General features: G+C 40.4%; 1 protein-coding gene across 1 annotated transcript in view; it reads right to left on the bottom strand.

The window, feature by feature from the left end:
* The window catches only part of slc13a3 (solute carrier family 13 member 3), a 129793-nt gene that overhangs the window by 35902 nt on the left and 68439 nt on the right, over nucleotides 1-25452 (bottom strand). The window contains exons 7-9 of the mRNA XM_028811932.2: nucleotides 24099-24191; nucleotides 12473-12577; nucleotides 7366-7463 (exon numbers count right to left, since the gene is read on the bottom strand). Coding sequence (XP_028667765.1) covers nucleotides 7366-7463; nucleotides 12473-12577; nucleotides 24099-24191 — 296 coding nt within the window. The remainder of the gene's footprint in view (nucleotides 1-7365; nucleotides 7464-12472; nucleotides 12578-24098; nucleotides 24192-25452) is intronic.

Below are 25452 nucleotides of genomic sequence, written 5' to 3'. Positions count from 1 at the left end.
TGATTGGATATGACTTGGAGAGGCACACACCTATCTATAGAAAATCCCACAGTGGACAATGTGTATCAGAACAAAAACCAAGCCATGAGATTGAAGAGATTGCCTGCAGAGCTTAAAGACGGCATTGTGTCATTGCACAGATATGGTGAAGGCTACGAAAGAATTATGCAGGATTGAAAGTTTCCAAGACCACAGAGTCCACCATAATTCTTACATGGAAGAATTTTGGAATGACCACAACTCTTCCCAGAGCCAGGCATGTGGCCAAAGTGAGCAATCAGGGGGAAATGCCATGGTCACTGTGGCTGACTTCAACAGAAACTGTGTGAAGACTGGAGAAACTTTCAGAAGGACAATCATCCCCTGCAACACTGCACCGATCTGGGCTTTATGTCAAAGTGGGAAGACAGAAGCCCCTCTTCAGTAAAAGACACGTGGAAGCCCACTTGAAGTTTGCAAAAGGCATTTAAAGGTCTCAGACTGTTGAGAAACAAGATTCGCTGGTATGATGAAACCAAGATAGCATCAAGTCTGGACAAAACAAAGCACCACTTATCACCTGTGCAATGCCATTCTGTTAGCAAAGCATGGCGGTGACAGAATTTTTCCTCTGGGGTTGTTTTTCAGCGGCAGAAACTCGGAGACTAGACAGCGTTGAGAGAAAGCTGAATGGAGCAAAGTACAGGGTACTGCTGCAAACAGGTCTGGACCTCAGACTGGTCAAAAGGTTCACTTTCCAACAGGACAATGATCCTAAGCACAATGTAAAGACAAAACAGGAGTGTTAAAAATTGCCAAGTGCAGGTGTACAAAGCTTTCTGTGTCAAACACAAGAAGACCCTCAGCTGTAATCATTGCCAAAGGGGCTTCAACTATGTACGGGGTAATGAGTGAGTCTGAATACTTGTCAATTGGATATTTCTGTTGAATATTTTTAATAAATTTGAAAAAATTACTAAAACCATGGTTTTGCTCTGACATTCTGAATGAATTTAAATAATTTTAGCACTAGAGCTGCCACATAACAAAATGTGCAAAAAGTGAAGGGGTCTGAATCCACCATAAGTCTTTTTTATATCGCCTTATCAACTTTAAAGTGTCTTATTCCAAATCAGTCATATCATTTCTCTTGCCTTCATTTAAATTTAGCTGATCCTGCTCATATGTTCATATGTAATTTGGAATAATATAAAAATTGCAAAAAATGATACTGTCTTATAACATTTAGCAATTTACTAGCAATGCTGCATTGACTGCCTTGACATTTATAACATTCATTACTGGCTGAGCCCAAGGAGTTTTCTACAGCTTCTAATGAGATCTTTCTATTCCTAAATGATACTCCAATTTATGCGAAGGGCCATAAGGGCTGAATGTTGTGTGCTCAATATTTCATTTATCATTACATGAACTGCTGAGGTCAGGCATAGATGGAGGGAAAAAGCCAAAGGACAACGGGTTCATATCGCTGGCGGTTCAGTGCTAAAGCAATATTGACATCTGATCTCTAAAGTTTAACTACATGGGGCCTAAGAGGAGTTTTTTGCTTCTGCAAAAAGTTAAACAAATCTAGTTTCCCATCTTTTTTTACCATTGAGAACGAGCTCAATTTTAAAAGCCAAAAACCTTTGCACTTAAAATATCTGTAAGTAATCGAAGAGATATAGCCTTATTAGAACTCCCACACACAAAATCACAGCACTATCTTCCTCTTATTGCCAAGTTACTGTTAAATTGCTGACATTTACATGCTTAATCATCTTTGCAGCTGCACTTGTTTGTATTATTTTGCTAGGCTCAGGCATTGGCCTGATCTGGGAAATGTGGGGCAAAGAGGAGACCATCACATTGGGTCTATAGATATAAGAGGCTAAAAAGCAGAGTCCCCATTCAAAGTGTTTCTTGCAGAATTCAAGCAGAGGAACGGCAGGGTCAGAACAGGTCACAGCAGCCTCCTCCATCAGAGGGGTCATAAATAGTTGGAATACATGCCACAGTCTGCCGTGAAATCGGACACCTTTGAGAGTACTCAGGATCACATTGGATTTATGGATTCCTAATGTTTCAATCTTTGAGTTCCAGAGGGTTTTATTTGCCAATTTTATAACTGGCCTAGTTGATCCATACTGTATAGTCATGAACTGGGAATTCAGCAGCACAGACTACTAATATGACTTAATTTCAAAATGCATTACAAAAGAGTATGACCAAACTACTTCAAAGAAGACATATTTAATTTGCTTGAACATTCCAATACAATATTTGTAACAACTCAAGGACTGGCATCACCAGGTCATATCATAGCAGTAATTTTATATTGCTTTTTTGATAGTAACATTGAGATCACTTGTGCTACTGTATCTTCAATTCATTTTGTGTGTGAATGCATGTAGATTTTGTATAGTTTAGAAGTTTACTTTACATGTATAATCCTTATAAACTACGGTGGGCTGGCGCCCTGCCCGGGATTTGTTCCTGCCTTTCACCCTGTGCTGGCTGGGATTGGTTTCAGCAGACCCCCGTGACCCTGTGTTAGCATATAGCGGGTTGGACAATGACTGACTGACTGAATCCCTATAAATATGTGTAAGGGCTCTAAGTGCCTGTATGTAGTGAGATGAATTGTAGCTTATGTCCACCCAAAGAAGACTCTGCAACAACATTTTAGGGTTTATTGAAACTTCGCTTGACAGTTTTGGGCAGATTAGGCAGATTTAACAGATTGTTTCTTTTGAAATAACAGCTACAGGTTAAAGGTAAGGTAAAGACAGTGGTAAGACCAGCAATGATGTATGGAGCTGAGACATGGACAGTAAAGGGAGTGCAGGAGAAGAAATTAGATGTGGCAGAAATTAAAATGTTTAGGTGGATGTATGAAGATACAAAAAAGGACAGAATAAGAAATGAGAGAATCAGAGGAACATCAAAAGTGGGAGACTAAAGAGCTAAAAAAGTACAAGAAAGTACAGGGTGGTCCAGATCTAATTATGCAATTATTGCATTGCATTAAAAGTTGCATAGTTAGATCTGGATCGCCCTACTTACAACTTAGGTTGTAAGTGGTATGGACAAGTGATGAGGAGGGACAATGAATGTGTGGGCAAAAGAGTGATGGAAATGGAAGTAAAGGAGAAGAGAAAGCAAGGGAGGCCAAAGCAGAGGTGGATGGATAAAGTAAAAGAGGATTTGAAAGAAAAGGGTCTGACTGAAGAGGAGGTGCAGGACCAAGCTGTATTGAGAGGGCTGATCAAGAACATCAACCGCATACAGAAGTAAGAAATGATGAAGAGAAATAAGAACTCACTGAGAAAACTCTTAGGACCACTATACTAATACTGGTCAGGGTCTTCTTCTGCTCTCAGAAATACCTCAGTGCTTCATGCCATTTATTCTACAAGATGTTGGAAACATTCTTTAAGATTCTGTGTCCATCTTGACAGGACAGTATCACTCAGTTTGTGTAAATTTGTCAGATCTGTATTCATATTGTGAATTTCCCATTCCACCATATCCTAAAGGTCATCTTTCTGGTGACTGGGATGGTCACAAAAGAACACTGAACTTATTGTCATGATCATGAAATCAGCTTTGCGACATGGTGCATTATCATGATGGAGCTTGCTATTAGGAGGTGGGTAAATTGTGTCCATGAATGGATGCACATGGTCAGTGACAATGCTCAGATAAGCCGTGGTATTCAAGTAATGATTGATTGGCATTAATGGACCCAAAACATGCCAAGAAAACATTTTCTACACCATTACACCACCATAACCACTGCCACCACCAGCCTGGACTGTTGACACAAGGCAAGTTGGGTACATGGATTCATATTGGCACCAAATTCTGATTCTACCGTCTGTGTGCCTCAGCAGAAATTGAGATTCAACAGACCAGGCTACATTTTTCCAGTCTTCAGCTGTCCAGTTTTGGTGAGCCTGTGACCACTGCAGCCTTGGCTGTCTGATCTTAGCTGATAGAATTAAAATCCAATGAGGTCTTCTGCTGTTGTTAACCATTCACCTCAAGATTGTGTATTCTGAGATGCTTTTCTGCTCACCACAGTTGTACAGAGTGGTTATCGGAGACATTCTCCTCTGAACTCACTCATTAATAAGGCATTTCCATCCAGAGAACTGTCATTCACTGGATGTTTTTTTGTTTTTCTTACCATTCTGAGTAAACAGAGACTGTTGTGTGTGAAAATCCCAGGAGATGAGCAGTTACAGAAATACTCAAACCAGCCCATGTGGTACCACAGTCAAAACCTCAGAGATCACATTTTTCCTCATTCTGGGGTTTGATGTGAAGCTTCTGACCTGAATCTGCATGACATTATGTATTGTGTTTTTGTCAAGTGATTGGCTAATTAGATAATTGCATGGAAAATTAGGTGTACAGCTGTTCTTAATAATCTGTCCAGTGGGTGTACATTAATACTGCAGTTACATCCATCCATCCATCCATTTTCCAACCCGCTGAATCCGAACACAGGGTCACGGGGGTCTGCTGGAGCCAATCCCAGCCAACACAGGGCACAAGGCAGGGAACCAATCCCGGGCAGGGTGCCAACCCCCCGCAGGACACACACAAACATACCCACACACCAAGCACACACTAGGGCCAATTTAGAATCGCCAATCCACCTAACCTGCATGTCTTTGGACTGTGGGAGGAAACCGGAGCGCCCGGAGGAAACCCACGCAGACACGAGGAGAACATGCAAACTCCACGCAGGGAGGACCCGGGAATTGAACCCAGGTCCCCAGATCACCCAACTGCGAGGCAGCAACGCTACCCACTGCGCCACCGTGCCGCCCTACTGCAGTTACAGTATCTCAAAAAACATAATAATTAAGGTAATAACACTATTGGATAGATGCCTACATCTATTAGTCAATTATTCCTATAAAACAAGGACTTAACAAATGCTTTGTTTGGTTTTAAAAGAGTCACAAAGCACTTTAAAAGAAAGGCTACCTACAGTGCATCTATTGGTAAGTTACTGATGTGTAGTGGAACCTTAATAAATGTTTGGTTTAAATTACAGTATCTAGCAGTAAGTGACAAACACATGCCCTGTAGGAAGTCCTTAAAGCACCATAAAGTTTCCATAATGGCTTGCCCAGGTTCGTCCACCAGCTTATCTGGAGGAGCTGAAACGTAACTTAAAGATCAAGCAGATTATGAAAGGGAGTGTCTCAAAACCAGGGGTGTCCAACTCCGGTCCTGGAGGTGTACTGTGGCTTTCATTCTAACCATCTTCTAAATGACTGGCCATTTTTGCTGCTAATCAACTCTTTTGTCTTAATTTTAATTGATTTTCTATTTAAGACTCAGACTGCTTAATTGTTTCTTGGGTCCTTAATTAGCTAACAATAATGAGATACAAAACGAGCCAACACAATACCAGCTAACCTGCAACATTCATATGATATTTAAAAATAAAGAAAGGTGAAGGTCTCAGTAATGTTGATCTGCTCATGTCCACAAAACATATTGACGGTGCTCCTAAAAAAAGAAAACAGTTTTGGAAATGTTTGGTGTGGCAGAATGAGAGCACCAACATGCCATGGTATTAAAATGACACATTTAATTAACAAAAACAAAATTGAACTTCTAATTAAGAAAGTGGTTGGAGTGAAATTGGTTGGATAAAATCCTGGTTTTCTTCAAATTTTCTTAAATTAAATTAAATAGTGACAAAATTGAGATTCTCCTCATTGGTACAAAATCAACATTATCCAAAACTGATCATTTTTCATTTGTTATTGATAATTCCTCTGTCTCTCCTTCCCCACAGGGTAAGAGTCTGGGTGTCATCCTTGACAGTACTTTATCTTTTCAGTCCCACATCAGTAACATCTCCCGGTCTGCATATTTCCACTTGCGTAACATTAATCGTATTCACCCCTCCCTCACTCCCCACATCACTGCTATCCTTGTTCATAGCCTTGTCACTTCTTGTCTGGATTATTGCAATTCCCTTTTCTTTGGTCTTTCTCGCAAATCTCTTTATAAGCTTCAACTGGTCCAGAATTCAGCTGCCCGCATCATTACTAGAACCCCCTCTGTTCACCATATCACTCTCGTCTTGCAGCATTGGCTTCCAGTTAAGTTCTGAATTCAATTCAAAATTCTTCTGTTAACTTTTAAGGCTCTCCACAACCTCGCCCCTCCATATCTGTCTGACCTCCTCCATGTTGCCTTTCCCTCCCGTACCCTTAGATCCTCTTCCTCCATCCACTTGACTGTCCCCTTCATCCGTCTTACCACCAACTGAATGCTGTGCTCCTCAGCTTTGGAAGTCACTACCATCTGAGCTTAGAAATACTGAATCATTTTCACTTTTCAAATCTAAACTTAAAACTCATTTGTTTAAGACTGCTTTTTCTCTTTGATTACAATTGCTCTGTCTGATTTTAACTTCTGTATTTTACTTTTGTTTATAATCTGTGTTTTGTCTATTGTTCGGTGTCCTTGAGTGTTTAGAAAGGCGCCTACAAATAAATAAAATGTATTATTATTATTATTTGCCTCACTTCACATCTCAGTTTTGTTTGGAAAAATAAAGCAATTCAGAAGACGCAGTCTTAAAAAGCAAAGCAATTACAAGAAATGGAAAAATAGTCAATTGAGAGCAAAACTTGGTCATTAATTAGGAGGATGGTTAGAAATTAAACCTGCAGGCATGGTAGTCCTTCAGGACCAGAACTCAACACCCCTCCTCTAAACAATATGAAAAATTCATCGAGCGGGAGCTGCATGTAGATTAACAATCAAAGTAATGTTCACTGGGATGTGAATGCAAAAAATTGTTAAAATTACGCACTCGTCGGTCTATTTTGTATGGTTTTCATATTTCCACAACAAAATGATTTATTCTTTGTGCATTTCTTGAATGTTTCAAACTTCAGATATCTTAAAGGACAGAGAACAACCAATTACTAACCCACATAGCATTTTTGCTTATCAAACTTGGAGTTAACCACTCACTGGAAGGAGGTCAAGTGATCATTAATCATGTCAAACGGACTTACTCAATGATCTGTGGCAACAATACACACATAAAGCGGAAGTCAACTTCCTCCTTTATTTCAGCAGTCCTTGTTTTGAAAATCAGTACTTTTTTCCTTGCTCAGTCATAAATAACCAGTGACAAAGCAGACAGCTCACACTGCATGTGCACTGTGGTCAAGCACACGTTATTATAGTATCCAAGAAGGACATGCTCACTTCATCTCCCGATGGTGACCTGCTGAGTCACGCGACCTCTCCCTGCCTTCACATCAACATTAGTGCAGTTTAAAGCAAAACAAACAAGTTACATTTTTTTTCAGAATTACAAAATGAATAGGCACTTACCCTTCATGTCAAACCACCACTTAATCGAAGGCTTTTGGGAAGGAAAGAAGAATAAAATTGTGATGATGGTAATGCCAGTGACAGCATCTGTGACAAACCTGAAGGCAAGCAGACAATTAATATTATGCAGGGTGGTCTTACATGGCACATACCATCCCAAGATACTCCACACAGGTGTACTTTTTCACATTAATTGAGCTGGTTTATGAGTCACCCAGGGTTACATTGTATTTTATCAATGGGGACTGAAAACCCTTGCACAGTCATTTTCTTTCAGCTAGCTCCTTTAACCAATAGGCCATATTTTTAAGTAAAGAGAAATCATCAGGCTAATGGGTCTCCCGATATATCTTATTGGTGGAAGTATGGAGTGCTGGATAAAAGAAGCCATTACAGTTATTCTGTAGTTATTCTGTTTAAGTAAAATAAGGTCATCGTATTTTTTTCTGAACATTTTTTCAGTTTTCTTGGAATGTTCTCGAATTTTGAGACAAGCATAAAAGAAGTCAAAGTGAGCTAACAGACTATGGGTACCCCCTCTCTAGCTAAACACATACACCAGGTGGACAACAACCACAGCACAACATGACTTAAAATAGTCCCGTTGGAAGCAGATTGTCATTTTGTTCCTACTTAGACATTTCTATGCCCTTATATCCTGTGGCTTATCTACCTTAACACTCTCTTGTTTATCTCTTCTCCTCTCGTAGGTTCTGCTCTTTCACAATGCAGGCCATTGCATTAACTTCCCTCTAGATTTAAGCCTATTTTACATTGGGAAATTTACAGCTGAAGTCTTTATTTACATATCTTAGTGAGTGCAAGGCAGATGGGAGTGTGCTCCTGTGAAGCTAATCACCTAATGTGATGTAGCCAGTGATTCACTTCAACTAGTCCCTGACTCACTATGATAAAATCAAACATGTCTGACTTTGTCTTTAGTCGTAGGAGCAGGCTCTGTGTGCAGGAGAGTTGACAATGAATGCTCATTGGGAAGTACAATTCATTTAGTGAAGCGACGAGGAAAAAGGAATAGTGGGACTTAGGACCTCACAAATAGAAGAGGAGCTTGGCTGTTTGATGTCTCCTATTTTACGTACTAAAATGTAGTGGAAAAAGGAAAATGGTTGAGACTAAACCCACCACAATTATTAATCCTCCACACAATGCCTGTTCTGTCTGTCAGCACTGGAATGTGGACCTTACAAAACAGAAGAGAAGCTCATCTATCTGATGTCTCATAATTTACATTCCATAGAAGAAGGGAAGAAAGAAATAAAGGGCCAAGATTGCGGCTTAACTCACTGCAGCAGTTTAGTGTCTGTCAGGCAGCACGCTAAGGAGTGAGCACGACTGCACTGGAAGAATGACGCACATTTGGCAACTTTCATGGAGGCTCGAGACAAGCAACTGCAGCTGGCAAATCTGGCATACCCCATGAGAAAAAGTTGCCTTTTCAAATACATCATTGTAAAAGTAAATGGATGCTCAAACTGCTTGAGGCCATCATATAGCCCAGCCCCTGGTTTTCTGTGAAAGTTATGTTATACTCTTTTAAAAAGTTTAAATGCTCAAAAAATGGTATTATTGTCTTTAGTATTATATAGCAGCTGCGGTGGTGATGGACAGGTTGACAGACGAGATTAGACAGGAGTCCCTGTCGACTATGATGTTTGCTGATGACATTGTGATCTGTAGCGAGAGTAGGGAGCAGGTTGAGGAGACCCTGGAGAGGTGGAGATATGCTCTAGAGAGGAGAGGAATGAAGGTCAGTAGGAACAAGACAGAATACACACGTTTGTAAATGAGAGTGAGGTCAGTGGAATGGTGAGGATGCAAGGAGTAGAGTTGGCGAAGGTGGAGGAGTTTAAATACTTGGGATCAATAGTACAGAGTAATGGGAATTGTGGAAGAGAGGTGAAAAAGAGAGTGCAGGCAGGGTGGAATGGGTGGAGAAGAGTGTCAGGAGTGATTTGTGACAGAAAGGGAAGGTCTACAGTACTGAGAAAAGCGCTATATAAATGTAATGAATTATTATTATTATTATTACAGGATGGTAGTGAGACCAGCTATGTTATATGGGTTGGAAACGGTGGCACTGACCAGAAAGCAGGAGGCAGAGCTGGGGGTGGCAGAGTTAAAGATACTAAGATTTGCATTGGGCGTGATGAGGATGGATAGGATTAGAAATGAGGACATTAGAGGGTCAGCTCAAGTTGGATGGTTGGGACACAAAGTCAGAGAGGCGAGATTGCGTTGGTTTGGACATGTGCAGAGGAGAGATGCTTGGGATATTGGGTAAAAGGATGTTAAGGATAGAGCTGCCAGGGAAGAGGAAAAGAGGAAGGACTAAGAGAAGGTTTATGGATGTGGCAAGAAAGGACATGCAGGTGGTGGGTGTGACAGAACAAGATGCAAAGGACAGAAAGATATGGAAGAAGATGATCTGCTGTGGAAACCCCTAACGGGTGGAGCCGAAGGAAAAAGAATTATTATATAGCAGCTGCCCTTCTGATTATTCTACTGTTTCATTAGTTGGTATTGGTTGGCACTTTGCTCTCCCTAAATAAGCTTTGGATTTCTGAGGTGGTGGGCCAGGTCACTTGTCTGTACCTATTTTGATGTGATATTCCTTTCACATCAGTGTTAAAATTTCAAAGCTTTCTTGTTATACTTTGTGTGGCATTTGTTTCATTTTCTTCCTTCAGTGACACCTACTCCCTAAAATAGTAAATATGAGTAAAACAAAGACATATCAAAATACTGCATAATGTGTTTTCTTTTGTCCATATCTTTTGTTTTCCAAAAATTTACTTTTCAGACATTGGCCAAATAGATATTTTTATAGGGTGCTTTATTGTTTATCTTGGTGAGAGTGGTGATGTGTTGCATGTTAGTTGTCCATGCAGTACTACTACTTCTACATGGCTGATATCTGGTAAATCATCTTAATTAAATAACAGCATATACACACTATACTGATGTTGCTGTTTATTATAATATATTTGAGCTTCTGTGAAAAGCTACATTTCTCCCTTGGAACAAATACACCTTTATTTGTGTATAGATATTTTTCACACAAACACACAGTGAGTCACAGACAGAAATTGTGATTTAAAGCTCAAAACCATAGCCAATCTATTCTGTCCTATTTTCTGTATGGATGGGCACCTATTATATCCAACAATAACAAAAAATGTTCTTTACCTATTAATGCTGACTCAGTGCCAAGTCCCAGAGAAGTTAATTACATTGTAAAATATCTTCAGGAAGGCTCCCTCTAGTGGGTACTTACTGACTATATCAAGTTCTGGAGTTCTCATTTTAGGTGTCTCTTGCATATTTTGTCTGTATATTGTTTATTATACACAGAAGTATTTAACTGCAGTAGGGCAGTACATTCCTGCCTGTGGACATGTGGCAATACACAGTGTACACAAAACGTGTGTAAAAAGCTGCATACAAGAATGTTAAACACATGAATGAATACTTCATACTGGAAGCTTTTTAACTGAATACAAACACTTTAAAAATCTCAGCTGATTTTATCAAGATGGAAATGTTTAGTTTATAACCATAACTTATCATCAGGTTTGGCACATGAAATAATGAAGCCTGATGCAAGGCATATTTATGTTACTCTGCCGCACATCCAAATTTTACTAGACATGAGTTGGTACGTATTGTATGTGGATTAAGTGTATTTGTAATAAAACACTCGAATGATATAGTTGGAACAATAAGAAAAATAATAAATAAACAAACAAATAAATAAATATTTGGAAAAATGTGAAATTAAAAAAAAAGTTTAAATTCAATAAAACACAGAAAATAGGTATTAAAACAATTAAGATGTAGATGTATAAATACTTTGTTGCTTGTTTAAGTTGAAGACACATTTTTAATGAGTGTTTCAGTGGCAATCATAATTAGTGGACTTTGCCCCCCAGCTCGTGTCGCTCACCAAACACGTGTCTGCGCTATGCACTAACCTCTTTGCTAGCAAAAACCACATTAAAAAATATTAAAACGTAATAATTTAAAAGTAAATTATGTTTCATGTTGCGTTTGAGTTATTCTTTGCATAATATGATTTTATTCTGTTTGGCTTTGAAATTAACACGCAAAAACTTTTTAAACTTACACTTTTACTGTAAAACTTCAAAAAATTGTTTTTACTGAATTCAATTTTCGTCAATATTGCATTGAATTTTGATCCACTGTTTGGACTTTCATCGTGACAACACAACGTATAACTGCCCGTGATTGAATTTTGTTTCTTTCTCTCTCCATTCGTGATGAAATTCTTGAATAGGATTTGGACATATGTCTTCTTTAATTGGGAACTTCAAGTGAGGAAAACAAAATTTATAAGAGCTGAGAGAGCAAGAACTTTGTCTGTCAAAAGCATTCACACAAATGAGAGGTGAGATTACTGAGGGTGTGGTGGAAAATGGTTGAGAGGAGGATGTGACTTGAAAAAATCTCATGGCCAAAGTCTCGTCTTGTGGGACTTGAAAAAAATCTTCCAAAAAGTCTTGTCTTGTCTTGTTTCAGGATATTTTTTATAATAATAGAGATGTTAAAAAAACTGTTATGGCATGAAAATGCCATCCTGACCAAAGCTTCAATTTTCATAATATGCTAAGGTTCCGTTGATGTGGGGTTTTTTTAACTAGGGCTGGGCCTTCCCACATTCCTAGCCTTTCAAGTACCTGAGTTGATCACTTTATGGCCATCAGAGGAATTCCAGCTATCCAAATGTATTTGGAGCTTCTCAGTAACTTCACGTTGAAACTCAAGTGTACTTTTACCAGGTTTTGCAGGGTCATAGAAAACAGGAATTTATGACTATCTCTCTGCACCTATTCACGTACTCTGAGTAAATTTTCATAATATGCTAAGGTTCTGTTGCTGTGGGGGTTTTCTTAACTTCCCCCTTCCCACATTCCTAACCTTTCAAGTGCCAGCCCCCCATCCCCCCCCCCCCCCCCCCCCCCGGCAAGAGATTTGTTGCCCAGGGTGTACATATGTTGTGACAAGACTGCAGGAAAATGCCTTCCTTTGTTCTACAATACAATGTACATTTTGATATGCTCATTCTTACCCAGATTTAAAAAGCTTGGCCCAGCCAGGAAAGAATTTAGGGTCTCGGGTAAAAAGTAGGAGTGCAAACAACATGAAAAAGACACCAATGGCTCCTTCAGCAAACCTGTGAAAAAACAGAAACATGTTAGGTGTGAACCATGACTATACATGTGTATTTATTTGACATCTCTGATCTCTTCACTGTGGTAATGTTCAAAGAGGAAAAACATCACCCCCCCCTCCCCCCCCCACCACACACACATTCCTTCCAGCCCCTCAAAAAAAGATTCAAAGCAGATTTATACTCATTCATGTGCGAGAGGGACTAGGCCATTCAGATGAAAGAAGTGGTAACAAAGACTGGTCAACACTATGGCCCTAATATTTTTTTGCCCTTGTGCCCATTTGATCCTAAAGGCTCAACTTACTTTGGTCAACATACTAGGAAAAGCATGGATTTTGACAAATGCAGAGTAGAATTTTTATTAGTAAATTTTTATGGTTTCATCATTCTTCTCTCACAGTCTTCAAATTAAAATAAATCAAAATAGGTACACACTGAATACTGGAGAAAATCTAAAATATAGTGCTGTATGTGGATTTCTATTATCACTTCAAACTTATCGTTATGTGGACATAACATAAAAAGTACAACACAATTCTTACTTTGATGTCTGTTCAGAACTGTGACGGTAAGGGCATCCACATGCACACACATAACCAGATCAATGTGAATAACCCGGTTAAGACAGTGTGCAGTTTGAACTATTTGAACAAAAACACATGCATACATAGTGAGAGCAAGTGGTGTTCCTCAAACATCTCTGTAAGAATATGGGCTCAATTTGCATTATGTTTTTGTGGATATATGTGTCTAATCAGGGTTTGCATTCTGCTCTGTTAATTTTAAATCCTATCACTAGGAAAATATAGGCTGTTGTTTAACAATGAGTAATGAACTGGATTTCATGTCTATTAAATGGTTTCACACTAGTTGTTTTCTTTAAGTTATAACCAAATCTGTACCTTTATAGGTACGGAGTATTTTGGTATTTCAAGGACATGCAGTTACTGATAAGACAATTCATGATCTCTGTAAGCAATAAAACTAATAAATGTTTGCTAACCAAGGGTCACCAGACATGACCTAACTCTTGCTGGTATTAAGTAAGATTTATGGGAACAGTGGGGTGAAGATTTCCAAGTTATAAAAACAGCAGACTGCTTTATCTGGTATTCAGATTGTTAACGTAAAGTTCTGGATTAGCATTAAGGTTATTAAAGACCTCCTTTTGTTAAATTAAAATATTGTGGCTTATTTTCTTCCACACATCCCAAAGAATAACTTTTTTGGTTAATCGTGGACTCTAAAATTGTCCTGTATGATTTAGTGAAGGTGAGAATGAACCCTGAGAGAGGCTGGCACCCCAGCCAAATCTTGTTTTTACCTTGTGCTCAATGCAGCTAGGCTAGGCTGCAGTCTATATTTTTGTATGGGATGTCCTGGAATCAAAGCCTCCTATGGGTTTACAGAGCTGGTGTAAAGGGGACCGGCAGACTGAAAGTTTTTTAATTTGTCCCAAGGTGCTTAAACAAAGACACTTTAAGGCTCCAGGGGCTTGAATTCTTGTTTTTGTGATCTTACCCCACTAGCATCAAAAACAATAAAATAATGGACATAACTAACTGAAGACAAAGAGGACCTACTAAAATTTACTGAAGACAAAGAGGACCTACTAAAATTTACCTCGAAAACTAACTGAAGAAAATGAATAATAGTAACATACCAATGAATAAAAATTAAAACTGAAACAAATAACTGTCTGCAAAATGAAAAACCACACACTGCAGGGTTTGACCCAGAACATAACAAACATAACACCAGGAATATGTAGCACATTCGGGAAAAATGTACTAGATAATTAAAACATGCTCTTCTATTATCTTTGACCTTTACAGGGCCACAAGTCTGTTTTGTGTCTAGCCAACCAGATGGCAATAAATGTAATTCTTATTGCTATGACAACTTCCAAAAGAGTGAATTTTTAAGTAGGAAGGTAAATACACTAAACTCACACTAAGCCAGCCATTTTATAATCATTCATAATCTAATAATAACAATAATATATATAATTATTATAACAACATAACCTCCTATGATGAATAAAAAATTTGGACAGCGTTTTCCCTTGCCCGGACGCAGGTCACCGGGGTCCCCCTCTGGAGCCAAGCCTGAAGATGAGGCTCCTTGGCAAGCGCCTGGTGGCCAGGCTGGCACCCATGGGACTCGGCCGGGCACAGCCCGAAGAGGCAACGTGGGTCCCCCTTCCCATGGGCTCACCACCTATGGGAGGGGCCAAGGAGGTCAGGTGCAGTGTGAGTTGGGTGGTGGCCGAAGGCGGGGACCTTGGCGGTCCGATCCTCGACTACAGAAGCTGGCTCTTGGGATGTGGAATGTCACCTCTCTGAAGAGGAAGGACCTGAGCTTGTGCGCAAGGTTGAGAGGTTCCGGCTAGATATAGTCGGGCTCACCTCGACGCACAGCTTGGACTCTGGAACCAATCTCCTTGAGAGGGGCTGGACTCTGTACCACTCTGGAGTTGCCCCCGGTGACTCTGGTGCGCTGCTGACCTCGACTCGGGACGTTGTGGGTCGGTGGGGGAGTACTTCAAAGACCTCCTCAATCCCACTAACATACCTTCCAATGAGGAAGCAGAGCCTGGGGACTCGGAGGTGGGCTCCTCCATCTCTGGGACTGAGGTCACCGAGGTGGTCAAAAAACTCCTTGGTGGCAGGGCCCCGGGGGTGGATGAGATACGCCTGGAGTTCCTCAAGGCTCTGGATGTTGTAGGGCTGTCTTGGTTGACACGTCTCTGCAACATTGCATGGACATCAAGGATAGAGCCTCTAGATTGGCCGACCGGGGTGGTGGTCCCCCTCTTTAAGAAGGGGGACCGGAGGGTATGTTCCAACTACAGAGGGATCACACTCCTCAGCCTCCCTGAAAAAGTCTATTCGGGAGTTCTGGAGAGGAGGGTCCATCGGATAGTCGAACCTCGGATTCAGGAGGAACAGTGTGGTTTTCGTCTTGGTCGCGGAACAGTGGACCAGCTTTACACCCTTAGCAGAGTCCTGGAGGGTGCATGGGAGTTCACCCAACCAGTCTACATGTGTTTTGTGGAATTGGAAAAGGCGTTCGACCGTGTCCCTCGGGGAATCCTGTGGGGGGTGTTCTGGGAGTATGAGGTACCGGACCCCCTGATAAGGGCTGTTCGGTCCCTGTACAACCGGTGTCAGAGCTTGGTCCGCATTGCCGGCAGTAAGTCGAACCCGTTTCCAGTGAGAGTTGGACTCCGCCAGGGCTGCCTTTTGTCACCGATTCTGTTCATAACTTTTATGGGCAGAATTTCTAGACGCAGCCAGGACGTTGAGGGGGTCCGGTTTGGTGGACGCAGGATTGGGTCACTGCTTTTTGCAGATGATGTTGTCCTGTTTGCTTCATCAGGCCGTGATCTTCAGCTCTCTCTGGATCAGTTTGCAGCGGAGTGTGAAGCGGCTGGGATGGGAATCAGCACCTCCAAACCGGAGACCATAGTCCTCAGCCGGAAAAGGGTGGAGTGCCCTCTCATGGTTGGGAGCGAGATCCTGCCTCAAGTGGAGGAGTTCAAGTATCTTTAGGTCTTTTTGACGAGTGAGGGAAGAATGCAGCGTGAGATCGACAGGCGGATCGGTGCGGCGTCCGCAGTGATGCGGGTTCTGCATCGGTCTGTCGTGGTGAAAAAGGAGCTGAGCCGTAAGGCAAAGCTCTCAATTTACCAGTTGATCTACGTTCCTACCCTCACCTATGGTCATGAGCTATGGGTAGTGACTGAAAGAACGAGATCGCAAACACAAGCGGCTGAAATGAGTTTCCTCCGCAGGGTGTCTGGGCTCTCCCTTTAAGATAGTGTTTGGGAGAGGCTCAGAGGAGAGCCGCTGCTCCTCCGTATCGAGAGGAGTCAGATGAGGTGGCTCAGGCATCTGATCAGGATGCTTCCTGGACGCCTCCCTGGTGAGGTGTTCCGGTATGTCCAACTGGGAGGAGGCCCCAGGGAAGACCCAGGACACGCTGGAGGGACTATGTCTCCCGGCTGGCCTGGGAACGCCTCGGGATTCTCCCGGAAGAGCTAGAAGAAGTAGCCAGGGAGAGGGAAGTTTGGGCATCTCTGCTCAATCTGCTGACCCGCGACCTGACCTCGGATAAGCGGAAGAGGATGGATGGATTATTATAACATATACTACAATACTACTAATAATAATTATGACTAATTATTAATATTAATTATTATTAAAACTACTACTACTGTTTTTAATTACTATTAATATATATTAATTACTAATAATAATAATAATCAGGCATATTTTGAACTTTTATCAACACCACTGTCATGATTAGGACGCGTGTGAACATCTTCAACGCTCTTTTTTAGGTCTTTCTATTGCCGCCTTTTTCAGAACCATCATTGATGCCAGTTCTCACATTGCTGGGGGTGTGGCTTCTAGGGTCGTGACCCACAGGTGATCAGTGTGACTGGATAAAATATTTGCGGGGGCTTCCTTTCGTTAGCTGATGAGTGGACACAAACATCCTAAAATAATTCTTAAAAGAAATCTTTTGCGCTTCTCACGAGTTTTGTTTGGTTTGACTTGCCTGTTTTTTCAACTTCAATTTGTGTCTCTTGTGAGGAACTGGTAGATAGGCTTAATTTTGTTTGTTTTAGTTTCATTTTTTTTTTGCACTTCTTCTGGTATAGATCTGTACATATTTACCCATCCAGGATATACTCTGTCTCCTTTATCTCCAATTTAAAATTAGGAAATAATTAATTTCACTTAAGTCTTTAACAATTAATTATACTCAGTATAATTAATTAATTATTTAGCAGTTAATTATCCATCCATCCATCCATCCATTTTCCAACCCGCAGAATCCGAACACAGGGTCACGGGGGTCTGCTGGAGCCAATCCCAGCCAACACAGGGCACAAGGCAGGAAACCAATCCTGGGCAGGGTGCCAACCCACCACAGGACACACACAAACACACCCACACACCATGCATACACTAGGGCCAATTTAGAATCGCCAATCCACCTAACCTGCATGTCTTTGGACTGTGGGAGGAAACTGGAGCGCCCGGAGGAAACCCACGCAGACACGGGGAGAACATGCAAACTCCACGCAGGGCGGACCCGGGAAGCGAACCCAGGTCCCCAGATCTCCCAACTGCGAGGCAGCAGCGCTACCCACTGCGCCACTGTGCCGCCAGCAGTTAATTATTTATAATTAATGACTGCTAAATGGTATAAAATTCAAACATTTCTTTTACTCTAATGGGCTGATAGAGAAAGAAAGTCAAAAATTGTGAAAAGCCAAACTGAAACCCATCCCTCATAAAGACATTAGCAGCATAGGATTCTACTTGTACCCAGTAAGATACCTGCACATTCACTGGTGTGAAACCAATCAAACCAGTTTTGGTCTTTCTACATTCTGCTTTATAAGGTCAGGTATTAGGGATCCTGTCTGCAAACAATTGTTTGCCATGCCAAGGTTCACTTGGAGATCAAAGAAAGACACAACCAAAGGGTTTGCAGCAGGATGCGACCCTTCTGTTATAAAGTATTCCTTCACTGTAAGAAATTTTGGGCAATAATAATTTTATCTCCTTAATAAAAGCAATATATATTCAAATAAATACAGATTTTACAACTATAAATTGACCAGCTAAAAAATAGAAAGAAGTAGCTGAAGGAGTTATTTACTTAGCAAAGGATATGACATTTAGCACAGATAATAATGTGTTTGTAGAGCAAACTCTATTGATGCAGCAGACCATAGCCAGGCACACAGACATTCCCAATGGCAAACAGCCTGTACACAACTGGCCCACCAGTGGGGTTGTTAAACACCACCCATTGAACTCTCAGAAGGCTATTCAAAGTCTAAACAAATACAGAATGAATCTTTCGTAGAGAACTACAAATACTGTATGTATTTTGCAAAGAGAAGGTCATCAGAATGCCACTCTGCTTTTAATGTGATTCAGTTTCATTGTTAAATTTATCAGAGTCTATTATAAAAGAATCATACAGTTTATGCAAAAGTCACCTCTCACCTTGCATTTTATGGCCCTAGTCTTGGATGCTTATTGTATAAAAAGGGACACAGCAAAGCTTTTCCCTGGTGAATAATACCATCCTCTTTGAAAAAAATACAAAATGGAGGATTGTATGAGGTGTTGGAAACGGCTGGCTTGAAACTTAAATATATAGAGTACTTTAATGCAAAATAGCTGATTGCATAACTATTCAAGTCAGTTTTTAGAAGAAGAACCTTTGGCAGTCATGACAAGTTTAAGTCAGTGTGCACAGGTCTCAATCAGCCTTGCACATCTTGAGACTGTCATTTTGCCACCATTCTTCTTTGCAAAGCTGCTCAAGCTCTGACAGGTTGCACAGACATCATGTGTGAACAGTCTATCCCAAGTCCAGCCACAAATTCTTAATTGGATTGTGACCTGGACTTTGAATCAGCCATTCCAGGACATTAAAACACTCAACACAAATGAATAGGTAATTGAAAAAACTTTGTGTGCAAGGTTACAAACAACAATAGAAGTTGTAATTAAAAAACACTTTTAAATATCAATTCACCAATCACACAGTGCGTAAAATAAAAACACATAAGTAGACAACTTAGACTTACTGACAATCCATACACTATATAATGCATAACACTAACAATAACACAAATAGTTGTGGTGTAGTAGAATGTAGAGGTGAAGGAACAGCAGCCTGCATGTTTGGAGTAATAAGGGTTACTACTGGTCATTATGCAGACTTCAGCATCCTAACAAGCTTGATAGAAATATACCATCTGAAGAATAAAGTATTCAAACTCACAATACTGAACTATGAATTAAACAATATATAAAATAGGAACTTGGACAAGCAAGTCAAAATGGAAACTGTGTGAGCTAATACCGATTAAACAAGCTAGTGCACAGGGCCACCTGAACTTTAACATTTTAGTTCTATAACCTTCAGAAATCATAAAAATCAAGACATTTATTTAAACTTCTAAACCTCAAAAAGGTCCAGTGAAGAGCAACTAGGCTCATTCCAGGGCTACAGGGGATGAGTTATAAAGAAAGACTACAAGAGCTGAGCCTTTACAGTTTAAGCAAAAGAAGATTAAGAGGTGACATGATTGAAGTACTTAAAATTATGAAGGGAATTAGTACAGTTGATCGAGACTGTGACTTTAAGATCAGTTCATCAAGAACATAGGGACACAGTTGGAAATTTGTTAAGGGTAAATTTCACACAAACATTAGAAGTGTTTCTTTACACAAAGAACGATAGACACTTGGAATAAGCTACCAAGTAGTGTGGTAGACAGTAAGACTTTGGGGACTTTCAGAACTTGACTTGATGTTTTTTGAAAGAAATAAGCGGATAGGACTGGCAAGCTTTGTTGAGCTGAATGGCCTGTTTTTATCTCAATTGTTCTAATGTTCTAAAAACATACCTAAATGCTTAAACAAGCCATAATTTTACCTGTTGAAATCGTTATTTGATGTCTTGTATCTTTAAATCAATATTAGTGTACACTGCTATGTATTGACCCTAATGTTGAATCCTTTATTGACTTGAATCTTTACCTTTTGCTTAATTTCTTTGGAATGAGCAAAACTAGCTTTATTATTTGCCCCATTTAACAATCAACCTGAGAAAGACCAACACTTATCGATTATTCATGTAAACCTTTTTAATTCTGCATGAAGTGAGGCCTTTGCATTTGGGATGCATACTGCACATAGAAGGGAGAGCAGAGGAGAGCAGCGAAAGAAAGAAAGAAAGAAAGAAAGAAAGAAAGAAAGAAAGAAAGAAAGAAAGAAAGAAAGAAAGAAAGAAAGAAAGAAAGAAAGAAAGAAAGAAAGAAAGAAAGAAAGAAAGAAAGAAAGAACACATCCAGACAAGATGCCTGGATTCCCAAATAAATCGGGAATTCTTTAGAAAAATACAGCCCTTTGCTTTCTTCAGTTAGTATAAATGGAAATCAAAAACATATTTGGCCTCAACCCCATAAGGGATATTCTATGGGGTTGAGTTTGTATGTTGTGTCTTATCGTGTAAGTATCGTGTTTCAGAAGTAGAGCTGCCCTTCTCCATACACTGATCACGTTGTGCACGTGGGGCCCATGATCAGAGGACTGATGTGGTGGGGTGGAGGGCTGTTGAGCTTATTGCATTGTCCGTTTTTGTTGCTTGGTTTACTTGACTTGAGTCAGATGACTCCTCCCACCCTAATCTTAACCATAGAGTAACTGGGCATATCACATAATATCACTGAAGTATAATGTTAAGTGACCACCTTCACAACGGAGCAGAGTTCTGGAGATCTGCAGCTTGACTCTATTGCTGTTATTGCTGTTTCATGAATTGTCACATTAATGCCATTAACAGTCACTTTTTTGTGGTAATGTTCCATTAGTGAGCAGCGAGTCAACACCAGTCAGGAGCACAGGAAAGATACATATTGTGCTGCACTAGTTGCAGGTGTGTTTACAAATATAAATATGTCTACCTTCTAGTAAGCTAGCTAATGTTACATTAATTGCGACTACATTAAAGCTAGTGTTTTGCTGGAGTAACAATGGAGTAGCATTATGTTGATATTGAGTGTTTAACAGACATTATCTGATGTTACATTTCCTAACTGACACATGGTTGAGGACTATTCATTACCACCTTACAGACCTCAGGATTTCTTCACGTTGTTAAAGGCTGCCAACATTAGTCGACATGTAAGGAGCTCTGAGAGTTGCTGCAGTGAGGACACATTTGTAAAAGTCACCAAATACATAGGTGGCTTTCTTACCTACTAGTTAGTTATTATGTGAATTGTGGAAAAGCCCCAGGCAAGTAACACGGACATACGAAAAGAGCTCAGATGAACTTCAACTGTTGGTTAATTTTATTTTTAGTTAACATCACTGATTTAGTTAATGTCTTATTGCTATATACTGTCATTGAAGAACAATATGAAGGTTTGATAAATTCATAAGTGTAGGGGATGCATTTACATGTTCATTTTTTTTAATTCTCTAAATATGCAAATTCATTTTAACCCTGTATTTACTGCATTAAATGTATTGAGCAAGTTTAGTACTAATATTAGTAGTTGTCCTTGTATTATATAATGATCATAATAATAATAATAATATAATTAGTAGCAGTAACAGTACTAGTAGTAGTAGTACTAGTATTAAAATTGTTTTGTTGTCATTCTATCACATATCACAAGTGATACTGTTGGCTATATCAAGTAACAAAGATTAGCAGCACGCTGACACTCTGGACTATGATTATTATTACTAGCTGTGTAAGCCCGCGCTGTAAAAAGCCCGGGCTCCTAGAAACCATGGATTCTGGCACTTCAGTCAATCGATGTGCATTAAGCGAGGTTCTCTTTCCTCTGTGGTTTTGTTTTGTCAATGTGCTGGACCCCCTTGTCTATCAGTGGCTAAGTGAGTTTCTCTCTCCTCAGAGCTTTTAGTTTTGCCAATGTGCTTGTCTCGCTTGTGTATTAGCGCCTAAGTGAGTTTCTCTTTTGTTGGCAGTTTCAGTTTGGCGACAGAGTCGATTTCTTTGAGCTTCATGCTGTACCCTTGCGCTTCCGAGCTGGACAGACAGACACACACAATTCCACGCTTAGACGTTTATATATAAGATTATCATTACAGTAGTTAGACCTTCATTTATAAAGGGAACAAATCAATTGGTATATATTTGCCCTTAAATTCCATCGAAGTCCGAATCTATGAATTGTTCTCTGATTGCAGCAACTCTCATGTTTACAGCTGTCAATTGTAGATGGAAGTTTTTGTAAACTTAAGCTCATCATGACAAGCTGGAGGTCATCTATGGCTCAACAGACTGACATTAGCATTAATTCCAGCATTACACAGAAACTGTCGTGAGATGTCCTCATAGATGACTTTGTCTTCAGAAAATGTGAGCATGTACTGTTGTGATATGCAGCAAAGAGAGTGAAGAAATCCCTAAACATTCACTTTCTAGTTGTGATTATTTTAATAAGGCATATGTATTAGATGGGCGGCACGGTGGCGCAGTGGTAGCGCTGCAGCCTCGCAGTTAGGAGACCCGGGTTCGCTTCCCGGGTCCACCCTGCGTGGAGTTTGCATGTTCTCCCCGTGTCTGCGTGGGTTTCCTCCGGGCGCTCCGGTTTCCTCCCACAGTCCAAAGACATGCAGGTTAGGTGGATTGGCGATTCTAAATTGGCCCTAGTGTGTGCTTGGTGTGTGGGTGTGTTTGTGTGTGTCCTGCGGTGGGTTGGCACCCTGCCCGGGATTGGTTCCCTGCCTTGTGCCCTGTGTTGGCTGGGATTGGCTCCAGCAGACCCCCGTGACCCTGTGTTCGGATTCAGCGGGTTGGAAAATGGATGGATGGATGGATGGATATGTATTAGATGTTAAAAGTTATAGTTAAGTTTGTGATGTGTGCATCTTCATTTATTTATTTTTGTATACATTATATATATATTTTTCAGATTAAAGCCGTTATAAGAAATATTAACACAGCGTATTCAGGGATTCCCCAGTTTGGCTAGGGGCGACACTGTACAGTAGCAGTACAATGTGTAGATGCTGGAAAACCTGAATAATCAAGTATCACACCTTTGAAGATTCATTTCTGCCTAGTCAGTGTGTACCACAATCAGGTTGATACAAGATATTTTTGTCTTTTAGGCATCCTTGATGACTTAGCTCGGAAATAAGAACTATACACCATAATGGTCAAATGCTAGGACCTTGTAATTCATATGTTTTACTATGCAAGAGGTAATCTTTGGCCACATATAAATATCACCCCCATGCAACACACCTTTTAAAGGTTATGTCACATTATCTGACTTTTCCAGTGATTCTCAGTTGTAGTCTTCACTTAGATAATTTTAGCGAGTAGGATGCCATCAAAAGAAGGCTCCCGAGAAACCGGTCATGTGACATGCCAGGCTCACTCCAACTAGTGCCTGACTCACTCCAACAAAAATCAAATGGACTTGATTTTGTCTTTAACTTAAGGACCAATGAATGCTCAACTGGAAGTATAATGGATATAATGCAACGACAAGGTATAAGGAATGTGGAGGCTTTGGACCTCACCAAGAGAAGTTTGTCTGTTTGATGTCTTGCTGCTTCCATACCGTGACAGAATGGAAAAAAGGGCAGAGGCTGCATCTGAACTCACCATACCTGTTAACCCTTCTTACAGCACCGCCTCTGCCAGGCAACACGCGATTGGCTGTCAGAATAAATGCTAGCACGACTCTGCTAGAAGATCAGAAATAGTGACAAGGGTAGAAATTTTCAAGTCATATAAATTAACAGTCTTGCAATGAGATCAGCAAAACAGTGGGCAAGTCTGACATCCGCCATGATAAAAGGACCTTAAGCACAGGATTAAAATTCTTTGAATACTAGGGAAACGCATCAAAACAAGAATCTACTTATGAGGGTCCTCTTTGTGAAATGATTTGGGCCAGTCAAAAGCCACAGCCATCCTGTTGTATACTTACTTCACAGGTCCAAGCTTTTCATAGTCCTCTTTAATAACTGCTCTCGCTCTTTCTTCTGCCTGCACTCTCACATTTTTCTTCTTGAAGCACACACTTAAATTAAAGAAAAATATTTTACTACATACTCTTCTCTTGAGTTTCATAAACAACATATATACAGAATATTTGAATGCAAGTGAGTGCACCATGTCTGCATTTCCACTGCTGTTCCTGAGTGTGCGATTAACTATTAAGTTGAAGGAATTGTGCTGGATCAACTTGATCAAATCCTTTGAGGATTTTGAAGACCTGGATTAAATCCCCACACAGTCTACTCTGTTTGAAACTAAACAGAGTAGGTCATGTCCTTAAATCATGGAGTGCACTGGTTGCACCCCTCTGCACAGCTTCAAGTGCTGCTCTGTCATTTTTGTAATATGGTGAACAGAACTGCACACAATACTCCAGAAGTAGTCTCAGTAGTGCATTTAATAATGTGAGCATAACTGCTCTTGATTTATATTCAATTCATTAATGAACTAAGTTTCTTTTTGAAAGTGGGTATTTCCTCATTCCTCTCTCTAAGTTGAGGCCTTCAAGAGTTGTTTACTGTTTAACATCCAATAAAAGTTGGGCAACGTCATTCTGTCCATTTGACAGGCATATGCTGTTGTACATGTAATTCAAATCTGCCTGGGTTCGAACAAACGTACAGTGATCCCTCGCTATATCGCGCTTTGTCTTTCGCGGCTTCACTCCATCGCGGATTTTAAATGTAAGCATATGTGAATATACTGTATATCTCGGATTTTTCACTGCTTCGCGGATGTCTGCGGTCTACAGTACGAGTGCTTCCTCAGTTGATTTGCCCATTTGAATTCAAACAAGGGACGCATTTGAATTCAAACAAGGGACACTATTGGCGGATGGCTGAGAAGCTACCCAATCAGAGCACGCGGTTAAGCTCCTGGGTGCTCAGCTAACTCTCGAGCGTTTCACGACCATTCTACGAATGGCAAAAGATCTCCAGACATCAGTTGAAGAATGGGACCTGCAAATGATTCATTCTTTGCAATTTAAAAATGCTCTTGACGGTGCCACGGAAGTGTAAAGGAACCTCTTTACACAAATGAAAAAGCAGCGCCAGCAACTGCCCATCACGATGTTCCTTACATGCAAAACACTGCCTAGTACGCCTTCAGTGGAAGAAGACGACGGCGGTGCTACACAGTCGCCTGAAGACGCTCCTTTAGAACAGCTGTGACAGTGCAGTAAATGTCATCGTTATCTGACAAGTTGGTGAGTACCCAAAACTATTTTTCTACGTACTTAGTACATGTATGTACGTTTATTGTAACTGTGCACACATTTTATA

This window comes from Erpetoichthys calabaricus, chromosome 10 (assembly GCF_900747795.2).
Source record: "Erpetoichthys calabaricus chromosome 10, fErpCal1.3, whole genome shotgun sequence".
Classification (NCBI taxonomy): Eukaryota; Metazoa; Chordata; class Cladistia; order Polypteriformes; family Polypteridae; genus Erpetoichthys; species Erpetoichthys calabaricus.
The sequence above is the reverse complement of the archived record's forward strand: the minus strand, read 5'-3'. Positions and strand labels throughout refer to the sequence as shown.